Raw genomic sequence first — 13,303 nt, forward strand, 5'->3', positions numbered from 1 at the left:
TGTAAATATAAAATTTACCCAAAATAAAAATAAATGTATAACATATTATGGATGCTTTATCTAATTGTGTGTATATTATTAGTAAAACCATACTCAACAAAGAGCATGATGACAAAATAATATTGAAAATGTATTAAAGTAATTATGGTGTTTTAAATTATGTTAATTATCAGGACACCTAACTGAACGTTTACTATGTTTCCACACAGACGGTTTTAATAGCCAGATATTGCTTCATGGTGGATTTTGGTTCTTGATTTGAGACTTGGCGCATTAGTGAAACAAATGTTTAGTGATTAAAAGTCTAGAAATGTCGACCAATTATTTAGAAAAAACAAATCAGACCCTTTGTAACAACACATGAAAATTAGCTCAGGTGCCTCTGGACTCTTCCAAGAGCTGGTCACCCCCATCACACTTAGCATTTGGGGAAGAAGGACCTTAAAAAGAGATGTGACTCTCTGGTCACCATCACTGCAGCTCTGATTCAACCTGACCCATCTTGATTCTTGATTCTGCCCATGATGAATGGCTGAATATCCCACAGTCTAGGTGTGCAAAGTTTGTTGTGTCATACCCAAAAAGACTAAAGGCTGTAATTGATTAACTTAAATACTGATTGAAGGGTCTGAATACTTATGTACATGATATTTAAGTTATTGGTTTTTTTTTTTAAATTACTAACATTTCCAGAATTCTGTTGTTAGTTTATCATCATGGGGTGTATGTATGAGTATAGATTAATGAGATGTAGTTGTAGTTTCAGGCTGCAACATAAAAAGTGATGGTTGTCTGAATATTTTCCAAATGCACTGTATGTATATATAAAAAAATTAGCTGACAAAATATAATCTTTTTGTCAGCTCCTCACAAGACATCAGACATTGTTACAGCCACATAATTTCATTTGCTAATTAGTTAAGTCGACCGTAGCATTAGGGAAGGTGTTAACCACATTATATAAAGAATTCAAATAAAAATGGGGAAATATTTTTGCTTGGGTTGTCATTAATAGAGAATTGAGCCATCATATTATGAATACACAAATACTGTATACCCATGTCTGTGGTCTTCCACAGACACGAGTGGAGGACACGAGTGTCAAACTACAAAAGTTACCTACCTCATCAGTGGAGTTACCATATCTCATTCAACAAATCTTATTTTACTATAAATTAAATAATTTTCATGTCATGCCACAAAGGTGTAAGTGCACAGTTCTCCAGAATGTCTTTGTTTTCTGTAGCATTAAGATTTCTGTTCACTCTACTTAACACTGCCACTGTGCTCAACTGTTCATAAAGGTGTGGTTCACAGTCAGAAATCTATTGGGAAGCCATCCCAGAAGTGTGCATTTTATTGCATTCTATTGTATATCGTATAGTGTATATTTATTGTTAGTGTTTATTGTATAGTGTGTGTGTGTGTGTGTGTGTGTGTGTGTGTGTGTGTGTGTGTGTGTGTGTGTGTGTGTGCTAAGAAAGTGTGTTGCATTGGGTGCCACAGTGAATAGTGTCTTTCTCATAATCATTTTTACAATATCATGTGACTACACAGTGGCAAGTTGTTTGACGTTTTTGTTCACCTAGTTATTTGCCTATGGCTGTAGAATAAAATAGCACTGTGGGGGTAAGTGTCCCTATGTCCATTTGCATCAGTTCTGCCAACATGTCAAACTCCTCAGTTTGTTGTGCTTTTCAGTCCCAAATCTTACACCAATTCCTCCCCCCTATACTTTATATAGAATTCATTTTTGGCCTCACAGGAAATGTTTTGGCCCTCAGCATGTTTGCTCTCCATATGGAGAGCTGGAAGCCAAACTCTATCTATCTGGCACATCTGGCTGTGGCTGATTCAATGGTATTGTTCTGCCTGCTATTCAGAGCCGACTACTACCGCAGGGGCCAGGACTGGATCTTTGGAGATGCTTTTTGCCGCATCCTGCTCTTCCTACTTGCAGCTAACAGGGCTGCTGGAATCTTTTTCCTCACTGCTGTGGCTGTAGACCGCTACCTGAAGATTGTGCACCCACTACATCGCATAAATCGGATGAAGCTGAGCTATGCCATGTGGGTTTCTGCAGGCCTCTGGGCGATGATTATAGTTATGACGACATACTTGCTGGGCTCTCCGCACTTTTTCATGGTGGGCAGCCGCATCCAGTGTGAGAGCTTTAACATATGCTTGGACAACAGTCCGCTGTCAATCTGGCACAATTCCTTCTATTTGATCCAGTTCTGTGTGCCAGGTGGAATCATCATCTTTTGCACTGCCTGCATTACATGGCAACTGAAAACCAAGACAATGGACACCACAGGCAAGATCAAGAGAGCCGTCCAGTTCATTTTTGTTGTCGCCATGGTTTTCCTCATCTGCTTCTTTCCAAGCACTGCCTCACGTGTCGCTGTTTGGGTCCTGAAGGCCTGGTACCAAGAGTGTTCACACTTCAGTGAGGCAAATCTGGCTTTTTATACTTCAGTCTGCTTTACTTATTTCAACAGTGTGCTCAACCCACTGGTTTATTACTTTTCCACGCCAGCATTCAGTGGGATCATACAGAAATTTTTCAGGAGACTCACAGGGCAAAAAGAAGAAGCGGATTCAGGGAAAAGCAGTGTGTCTACAGTAACAAGTGAATAAAGTAGGGCATCTGCTAAATTTCATGAATGTAAATGTAGGTCTTGGCAAAATATGTAAAAAATGTTGTTACCTGATAAGTGCATATTGTTCTAGTGATGACTGAAATTATGATATATGGCAGCTTTTCATAGTTAAGTTTGCCTAAAGAGAAACATGCTTAATAACCTTAAAGCTTCTAGTACTGTACTGTTAAAGAGCGGAACAATTGTTAAAAACATTTTAAAATGCTACATTAGTGGTACAATGAAATACTGCATGCTACCAGCATCATGTAACATCTGAATTCATATTGACTTACAAAATTGTCAGACTTTATGCCAAGCTTAGAATCAATGAAACAGTTTCAAAATCTTGCCACCTATATCAATCTTAATGATAGTATAAATATTCCGTCCAAATGTGCAGCAAATCTACAATATATTTGTACATGCCAATACACTTTGTTCCTTTAAGAGTTTTTGGATAATAAAACAAATAAACAAAAAAGTCTGAAAAACATAGGTTTCTAAATATAATTATATATAATTAATATGTATAATTAACAATATAAATAATATAACAAAAAAAGTGTTTTCATATGTAATTGACAATTTATTGGTAAAGATCTTCTACTGTCTTATGAAATAGCCTTTAAAATATTAATGACTGTGGTCCCCTCCAGATGTGAAGCAAGTCTCTGGTTGGTAATCTGTGTGTGTCTGGGTGTGTGCGTTCTGGAAATAAAACATTGTTCATGGTGGAATATTTATTGGCCTCAGTACTATAAAAGATGAAACAGAAGTTAGTCTTTGATCGTATAGACCTATTATGCTGATATTTTAAAATATATATCTTAATTGGAATTAAATAATGATTTGTTCTTTGGTAGTTATCGAAAAGCTATTAAAATGAATATTAAAACCTGACTACTCCAGATTTAATTTTGTGTATCGAATTAATTGAAATATTGAATTGTACTATATCAGTTGGAAAACAGTGCACATTTTCCCCATGATTTTTACAAAAAATCATTCAATTTGGTTAATAAAAAAATATATATATATATATATATATATATATTTCAATTAAATTAAATTTTATTTGTATTATTATAATAATAGTATATAATTTTATTTGTACAATGTATATTGCCTTAAAGTAGCTTTACACAGATAAAGCGGTAATAAAGTTATATAAAAGAATGTGTAAGTTTATTTAGTATCAGTTATTTCATTATAATTGTTTAACCCTGGTGAGAGAGCCAGTAACAACTGTGGCAAGGCAAAACTCCATGAGAATGAATGAGGAAGAAACCTTGAAAGAAACCAGACTCAAACGGGGAACCCATCCTCATCTGGGTGGCACCGAATTTCCATTCATTGCAGTTACATTGTAGAGGTGTGTAATAATAGGTGCGTAAATAGGTGTAGTAATAGGTGCTTATAGGTCCTGAGCAACTGTATAAATTGTTGATATTAATTACATTCTGAATCAGTCCTTAAAGTTCTTGAGTTGCTTAGTGGCTTAAGCTGTAGATGTTGAACAATTCCCAGCTGCACAAAGTGGTCTCCATCCAGAGGTAGGGCATCAGGATCTAAGAGAGAGAGATCGAGAGAGAGAGAGAGAGAGAGAGAGAGAGAGAGAGAGAGAGAGAGAGAGAAGAGGGGTGACAGAAAGAGAGAAAATAAAGATTGTTAAGCATTTTCATTGTTTAAGTGTTTAAGGACACTATAGAGATGGTCCCCAAATTACGATGATTCGACGATTTTCTGATTTTCCGATGACGAGAGCGATACGACAAAATTGTAAAAATATAAAACATTTTGCCCAACAGGCAGCAGCGTACAATGTACGTTATGTTGGACGCGCAGCTGGGATGAGCGTATCTCTCACCCTGTGAGATGCCCCACTCTCGCTAGCAGTCGATTTAGTAAAGTTGTCTGAGTCTGTATTTTTTCTGTTTCAAACAGTTTCAAACAGCAATTTTAATGATAAAGGCATGTCTTCCAAGCGCCAAGTTTGTTTCCTGCTAGTAGTGAAAAAAAGAAGAGGAAAGCCATCAGTTTAAAAAAAATTAAATAAAAATTATATATCAGGCTGTCACAGGCTGTCACTGTCACAACATCTTCGACTTACAATTTATTTGACTTACGATGGGGTCATCATAACGTAGCTCCATCGTAAGTAGAAGACTACATGTACAGTGTGATCAAGGTATGAGTTGGGACTCTATAGAGGAAGACCTAAGACATTAGAACTACTGACAATAGGCTTGACTAAATTAGTGTTTTCAGTCTAGACTTAAACACTGAGACTGTGTCTGAGTCCCGAATACTAATTAGCAGACTGTTCCATAACTGTGGGGCTTTGTAAGAGAAAGCTCTGGCCCCTGCTGTAGTCTTCATTATTTTAGGTACCAACAAATAGACTGCACCTTTTGATCTTAATAGGCGTGGTGGATAATAATTTATCAAAAGTTGGCTCAAAAACTGTAGCGTGAGACCAATCAGTACTTTATACGTCAGTATAGTATTTTGTAATCAAGCACTCAGCCTTCCTACTAATCACCTACACCTGTCTCCAATCTACACTCCCCTTTATAAGGCCCCCTTTCCCACTCGTTTACCGTCAAATCTACAGTTTGCACTAGAGATCATTCCTGGACTTCCTATGCTACGGATTCTACCCATTTTCTGGTTTGTGCTTCTGTTAAAGCTCCTGTCTCGTGTACTAAGGAAAATAAAGCTTATTGATTGTATTCTGGTTTCCGACTCTTGATCCTAGCTTGACAAATACCATGTTTACGTATAATTTCACCTAGAGGCAGAATATATAAAGAGAAAAGCATTGGGCCTAAGTTAGATTCTTGTGAAACACCAAACTTTACCTCAGAGAGAGTAAAGAATTTACCATTTACATTTACAAACTGATTGCGATCAGTCAAATAAGACCTAAGCAAGGACAGAGCTGTTCCCTTTATTCCAACAACGTTTTCTAGTCTAACAATTAGAATGTTATGATCAATGGTGTCAAAACCTGCACTAAGATCAAGCAACACAAGCAAGAAGACACAGCCCTGATCAGAGGCCAATAGCAGGTCATTTACCACTTTAACCAGTGCTGTCTCTGTGCTAAAATAAGACCTAAATCCTGACTGATACATTTCATAAATGCTATTCCTAAGCAGGTGTGAGCATAACTACTGTGCTAAACCTTTTTTAGAATCTTGGAGATAAAGGGGAGGTTAGATAATGGCTTATATTTGGACAGCTGACAAGGGTTAAATTTAGCTTTTGTAACTAGAGGGTTAGTAACTGCCACCTTGAAGCATTTAGGTACATAACCAATGCTGATGGAAGAGTTTATTATATTTATGATAGGTTAAATTAATTCTGGAATTATCTGTTTGAAAAAGCAGGTAGGTAAAGGATCTACAATATAAATTGACGATTTTTATGTGGAAATAAATGAATTCATTTATAAAACTTTGTAATTGATGATCTGTTATAACTAAAGTATTTATAGTTTAGTACTTCTCTGCTATTTGAAATACTGACAATGTAATTTGACACTATTTGCGTTCAAATTCTTGAGTTTTAAGTATGATTAAATTTCACTTTAAATAAATAAGATATCAAATACGAATAGTTCATTTTAAAGATCAGACTTAAAACTTGCCTTTTCAAACCCAGACATGACCCTGAATGAAAGCTCATACCAAAACTTCACCTTCAATATGTCAGCTCCTCACAGTACAGCAAACATTACTTCTAACCCAATAATTTCCTTTGCTAATTAGGTTAGTAGACCGTAGCATTAAGAAAGGTACAGACCACACTATATGATGAATAATTCAAATAAAAATGTGGAAATATTAAGGCTTGAGTTGTCACTTATAAGCAGTGGAGTCATTCAATTATACTGTAAGTTTGCAGACATGCCCATATATCATTGTATAAGATGTGTCAAACTGTAAAGTTATTCTACCTCATTATCAGAATTATGGACAGGGACTATGTTTCACACAGCCCACTGCACTGTCACGTCACATCATTTGGCTTTTCATACCTTGAGTATTTTCACGGTTCTCTGTCTTGCTTTATTTTGTATATTTCCACAACAAATAAAATGTATCTGCACTTACATCAGCTTTCCACTCACAGTCAACTTAAGTAAACTCAACTGAATAATACTGAATGTCTATTCATTATAGTTCCATCATCGTTGATGTTATCTGTAAAAACTGTTTACTAATGGACTATTAAAAGCAAAACTATTCATGACAATTGCATTCCTAACCAACTGTGATAGACTGTTTATAATATTTACAGTGCAAATCCATCTTCATAGTTTTTTTAGTTTAACCCTCAACAGTTACCTCATGAATTCTAAGGCTGGTTATGTGGAGCCATCCTTAGCTGCAACGAGTAGTCTCAGATTGAAGAGAACTCCATCTAGAGGCAAGACATCAGGATGAATTAGGCAGGTTTGGAAATAAGTCACAGGATGACTGGTGCCTAGGAGCATATGCAAATTGACAGAGAGAGAGAAAGAGAGGAGTGGGAGAACAGGGAGTGAAAGAAACATGGTTTATTATATAGTGGCGTGAAAAAGTGTTTGCCCCCTTCCTGGTTTCTTTTTTTTTTTTGCATGTTTGTCACACAATGTTTTAGATCATCAAAATATTTTAAATATTAGTAAAAGATAGCAACCCCAGCCACTTTCAGTGCCAGTCCCAAGCCCGGATAAATTGGGGAGGGTTGCGTTAGGAAGGGCATCCAGCGTAAAAATATGTGCCAAATCAAACATGCGGAGGATCCGCTGTGGCGACCCCTGATGGGAGAAGCCAAAAGAAAACAGTAAAAGATAACACAAGTGAACACAACATGCAGTTTTTAAATGAAGGTTTTTATATTGAGGGTAAACAAAATCCACTACATGGCCCTGTGTGAAAAAGTGTTTGCCCCTAAACCGAATAACTGGTTGGGCCACCCTTTAGCAGCAACAATTGCAACAAGCGTTTTCGATAACTTGCAATGAGTCTGTTACAGCACTGTAGAGGAATTTTGGTCTACTCATCTATGCAGAATTGTTGTAATTCAGCCACATTGGATGGTTTTCGAGCATGAACCGATTTTTTAAGGTCATGTCACAGCAGCTTAATAGGATTCATTTCAGGACTTTGACTAGGCTACTCCAAAGTCTTCATTTTGGTTTTCTTCAGCCATTTGGAGGTGGAATTGCTGGGGTGATTTGGATCATTGTCCTGCGGCAGAACCCAATTTCACTTCAGCTTGAGGTCCCGAACAGATGGCCGGACATTCTCCTTCAGGACTTTTTGGTAAACAGCAGAATTCATGGTTCCATTTATGACAGAAAGTCTTCCAGGTCCTGAAGCAGCAACAGAGCCCCAGACCATCACAATACCACCACCATATTTTACTGTTGGTATGATGTTCTTCTTCTGAAATGTGGTGTTACTTTTACACCAGACGTAATGGGACACACACCTTCCAAAAAGAGGACAAAAGGAGACAGTTTTTCACACAGGGCCATGTAGTTTTGGATTTTGTTTTCCCTCAATAATAAAAACCTTCATTTAAAAACATGCATGTTGTGTTCACTTGTGTTATCTTTTACTAATATTTAAAGTAGTTTGATGATCTGAAACATTAAAGTGTGACAAACATGCAAACAAATAAGAAATCAGGACACAAACACTTTTTCAAGTCAAGTCAAGTTTATTTCTATAGCGCTTTTCACAACAGACATTGTTTTAAAGCAGCTTTACAGAAATTAACAGTTAAGGTGAATGGTGTGCATTTATCCCTGATGAGCAGCCATGGCGACTCTGGCAAAAAAAAAAAACTCCCTTAGATGTTATGAGGAAGAAACATTGAGAGGAACCAGACTCAAAAGGGGAACCCATCCTCATTTGGATGACATCAAGAGTGTTTTTTTCAAGAGCAGATAATTTGGAATTACTGTTCAAAAACACTAATAGGAGAAGTGCACAGTTTGCTACATTCTGCACTTCTTTGGGCCGGCAAACAAAAAAAATGGTTTTCTACAGTTTTTTCAGTTTCCTTCCAGGATTAAATAAAATATTAAGTATAAGAAGCTGATTTTGAAGATTAGACTTCAGATTTGACTTTTCCAAAACAAATCAAGTTCTTAATGAATATGCAAATTTACTCAGATCTGTGGTCTTCTATTAGATAAAATATGAGTCTCAAACTCCAGACTGGAGGACTTAGATACTACAAAGATCAGCTACCTTGTCCAACACATCTTATTTATAGTTTCTGTTTTTAGCTGTTGAATTGATTTTTAAGTCATGTATTATTAATGTTAATTCTAATGTAAGTAAACACTCGTACGCGCAAAGCTACTGAAGCAATGTAAATTAAGATTTACAGCTAAATATAATTTGCAACATGTGTCAGTGGTTAAGCTTCAAGATGTCTGTGTGGTTGTTATCAATTAGAAATGAAAAAAAAAAATATACACAAAATATGACTGTGACAAATTTAAAACTAGATATTTCTGTATGAATAGATGGCAAGCTGAAAGTATATACAGTGAGGAAAATAAGTATTTGAACACCCTGCTTTTTTGCAAGTTTTCCCACTTAGAAATCATGGAAGGGTCTAAAATTGTCATCGTAGGTGCATGTCCACTGTGAGAGACATAATCTAAAAAAAAAAAAATCCAGAAATCACAATATATGATTTTTAAACTATTTTTTTGTATGATACAGCTGCAAATAAGTATTTGAACACCTGTCTATCAGCTAGAATTCTGACCCTCAAAGACCTGTTAGTCTGCCTTTAAAATGTCCACCTCCACTACATTTATTATCCTAAATTAGATGCACCTTATTTAGGTCGTTAGCTGCATAAAGACACCTGTCCACCCCATACAATCAGTAAGAATCCAACTACTAACATGGCCAAGACCAAAGAGCTGTCCAAAGACACTAGAGACAAAATTGTACACCTCCACAAGGCTGGAAAGGGCTACGGGGAAATTGCCAAGCAGCTTGGTGAAAAAAGGTCCACTGTTGGAGCAATCTTTAGAAAATGGAAGAAGCTAAACATGGCTGTCATTCTCCCTCGGACTGGGGCTCCATGAAAGATCTCACCTCGTGGGGTCTCAATGATCCTAAGGAAGGTGAGAAATCAGCCCAGAACTGCACGGGAGGAGCTGGTCAATGACCTGAAAAGAGCTGGGACATCCGTTTCCAAGGTTACTGTTGGTAATACACTAAGACGTCATGGTTTGAAATCATGCATGGCATGAAAGGTTCCCCTGCTTAAACCAGCACATGTCCAGGCACGTCTTAAATTTGCCATTGACCATTTGGATGATCCAGAGGAGTCATGGGAGAAAGTCATGTGGTCAGATGAGACCAAAATAGAACTTTTGGGTCATAATTCCACTAAACGTGTTTGGAGGAAGAAGAATGATGAGGACCATCCCAAGAACACCATCCCCTCATGCTTCATGCTTTGGGGCTGTTTTTCTGCACATGGGACAGGGCGACTGCACTGTATTAAGGAGAGGATGACCGGGGCCATGTATTGCGAGATTTTGGGGAACAACCTCCTTCCCTCATTTAGAGCATTGAAGATGGGTCGAGGCTGGGTCTTCCAACATGACAATGACCCGAAGCACACAGCCAGGATAACCAAGGAGTGGCTCTGTAAGAAGCATATCAAGGTTCTGGCGTGGCCTAGCCAGTCTCCAGACCTAAACCCAATAGAGAATCTTTGGAGGGAGCTCAAACTCCGTGTTTCTCAGCGACAGGCCAGAAACCTGACTGATCTAGAGAAGATCTGTGTGGAGGAGTGGGCTAAAATCCCTCCTGCAGTGTGTGCAAACCTGGTGAAAAACTACAGGAAACGTTTGACCTCTGTAATTGCAAACAAAGGCTACTGTACCAAATATTAACATTGACTTTCTCAGGTGTTCAAATACTTATTTGCAGCTGTATCATACAAATAAATAGTTAAAAAAATCATACATTGTGATTTCTGGATTTTTTTTAAAAATTATATCTCTCACAGTGGACATGCACCTACGATGACAATTTCAGACCCCTCCATGATTTCTAAGTGGAAGAACTTGCAAAATAGCAGGGTGTTCAAATACTTATTTTCCTCACTGTAATATATATTGTATATATTTATCTCCTGTGCTCCTGCAGTTACATAAGCATTTATCTATTTATTTCCTGAATCTCTTCTGGAATGTGCGCCCACTGTTTTGGGTGAACACTTGTATCTCTTTGGGCAAAGACATGGTTTTTCTTTTTCTTTTTTTTCAGATGAGATTTAATAAATAATTAGAAAATGTGTAAATTTTTAATATAAGTTTGATATAACTGCTTTATTTTCACATTAATTCAATGTGCATTCACTATGTTTCACTAATGGAACTTAAAATCAAGTTGCATTCCATAGGGCGCTGTGTCTTTGCCATTTATAAAGCATAATAGGGGTGGTGGGTGGCATGAAGTTGGACATTTTCATCACCAACATATTTGCCTATGGCATCTACTTATTTGCCTATTATGTAGAATAAAACAGCAGGGTAGAAAAAAAACAGTTCCATTTTGTATCAGTTCTTCCAATATGTTGAACTCCTCGATTTGTTGTGCTTTTGAGTCCCCTGTTTTAGACAAAATCCTACCCCCTATACTTATCATGGAGTTCGTTTTTGGCCTCACAGGGAATATTCTGGCCATCTGTGTGTTCTTATTCTATGTGGAGACCTGGAAGCCAAACTCTATCTACCTGGCAAACCTGGCTGTGGCTGACTCAATGGTGCTCTTCTTATTGCCATTCAGAGCCGACTACTACATCAGAGGCCAGGACTGGATTTTCGGAGATGCCTTTTGCCGTATCCTGCTTTTCCTCGTGGCAACCAACAGGACCGCCAGCATCTTCTTTCTTACCGCTGTGGCTGTGGACCGCTACTTGAAGATTGTACATCCACTTCATCGTATAAATCGGTTGAACCTAAAGTACACGATGTGGGTCTCTGCAGGCCTATGGGCAATGGATTTAATAATGACAACTCAGTTGTTAGCCTCGCCACACTTTTTCAAGGTCGGGAGTCACACCCAGTGTGAGAGTTTTAACATATGCCTTGGCAATAGCCCACTGTCAATCTGGTACAATGCTTTCTATGTGATTCAGTTCTGTGTGCCAGGTGGTATCATCATCTTTTGCACTGCCTGCATTACATGGCAGCTAAAAACCAAGACGATGGACACTACAGGCAAGGTCAAAAAGGCTGTTCAGTTCATTTTTGTTGTTGCCATGGTCTTCCTCATCTGTTTCTTTCCAAGCACTGCCTCACGCGTCGCTGTATGGGTCCTCAATGCCTGGTACACTGAGTGTTCATACTTCAGTGAGGCAAATTTGGCATTTTACATATCAGTTTGCTTTACCTATTTTAACAGTACGCTAAATCCTCTGGTTTACTACTTTTCCACTCCTGCATTCGGAGGTATCATACAGAGAGTTTTGAGAAGACTTACACAACAAAAAAAAGACATAGCATGATGAACATCAATGTGGCTACAGTAACAATTTAAGCAAAAAACAGTGCTGTTATTACAGAATAATAAAAGTACTATATAAATGAGGTAATATTCCTGTAAGAAATCTATAGCCAACAGTTTCAACATTGTACTATTATTTAGCATTTTTCTAGCAATACAACACAGGTGGTTGTAGCACTAACTCTGTAAAATACTGCACTTAATACTATAAATGAACACTGGGCATTATTATTTCAGCATTATATGACATCTGGACTCATAGTGACTTGCAAAGTGTCTCATCGCATCAGTGAGACAGTTTGCATATTTGTCATGTAATCTTTCCAGGGGAAATTCAAAAATATTCAAAAATAAGACGTTCATTTACATTTTAAAGGTGGTATTGAATTAAAAGTAAGCTAAAGTAAGCCCCTCAACCACACACCTGTGATGACATCAAGTGAAAACATAACATTTTTGCTTTATAGAACAATTCAAACAGTTCTGATGGTATAGTAATTGTAATTATTTAGTTATTTCATCTTCAGTGTTTAGGTATAATGTTTCTTTAATTAATCCTGTTTTAAATGTATTATATAAGATCAATAAAATGTGTATATTTGTGCTGCATAGACCAATGATCTTTGTTTTTAATTGTATCATATTTATTTAGCATTGTGCAATTCAGTACATGATGGACTATAATACATGAATTAATTCTGCCGCACGAGGTGATTGATAGAAACCTGGGGTATTCAAAAAAATTCAAACATATGTTCATGTAAATGTGCAGCAAATAAATACGTTAAGAGTATTTTATAGGTTATCGAATGCAGGTTATTAAATTAATAATGTTGTGCATTAGCTATAGCATGTTTTCTAATGAAAAATATATTTGATTAAAAAAATCAAAGTTGAATTGAACATTACAGCATATAATAATGCATATATTATACAGTATTTTAAACAGCAAACTGCAGACTGCATTGGACTGTGCTACATTGGGACCAAAGTGGCAATGGGTACACGCACAAAATATTGAACATTTTTGAGCAGCAGCGTCGTCTGACTAATTATTGTGTTGCCTGAGATAACATGCTTTGGCAAAAATGGGATGAAGCTTCATTATAAGAA

At 37.1% G+C, this 13,303-nt stretch overlaps 1 protein-coding gene and 1 pseudogene across 2 annotated transcripts; both read left to right on the plus strand.

The window, feature by feature from the left end:
• Positions 1 to 1,663: 1,663 nt before the first annotated feature.
• Positions 1,664 to 3,615, plus strand: LOC310735220 (hydroxycarboxylic acid receptor 2 pseudogene; annotated as a pseudogene). The gene has a single exon. The product of its transcript is annotated as a hydroxycarboxylic acid receptor 2 pseudogene (transcript).
• Positions 3,616 to 11,255: 7,640 nt separating this feature from the next.
• Positions 11,256 to 12,509, plus strand: LOC310735797 (hydroxycarboxylic acid receptor 2-like; the record flags this gene model as incomplete). Its single annotated transcript, XM_083558888.1, has 1 exon — positions 11,256 to 12,509. One exon carries the CDS (start codon positions 11,256 to 11,258, stop codon positions 12,189 to 12,191), a length of 936 nt encoding a protein of 311 aa, XP_083415014.1. The 3' UTR covers positions 12,192 to 12,509.
• Positions 12,510 to 13,303: the final 794 nt, after the last annotated feature.

Source organism: Silurus aristotelis (genome assembly GCF_946808225.1).
Source record: "Silurus aristotelis genome assembly, chromosome: 13".
NCBI classification, from domain to species: Eukaryota; Metazoa; Chordata; class Actinopteri; order Siluriformes; family Siluridae; genus Silurus; species Silurus aristotelis.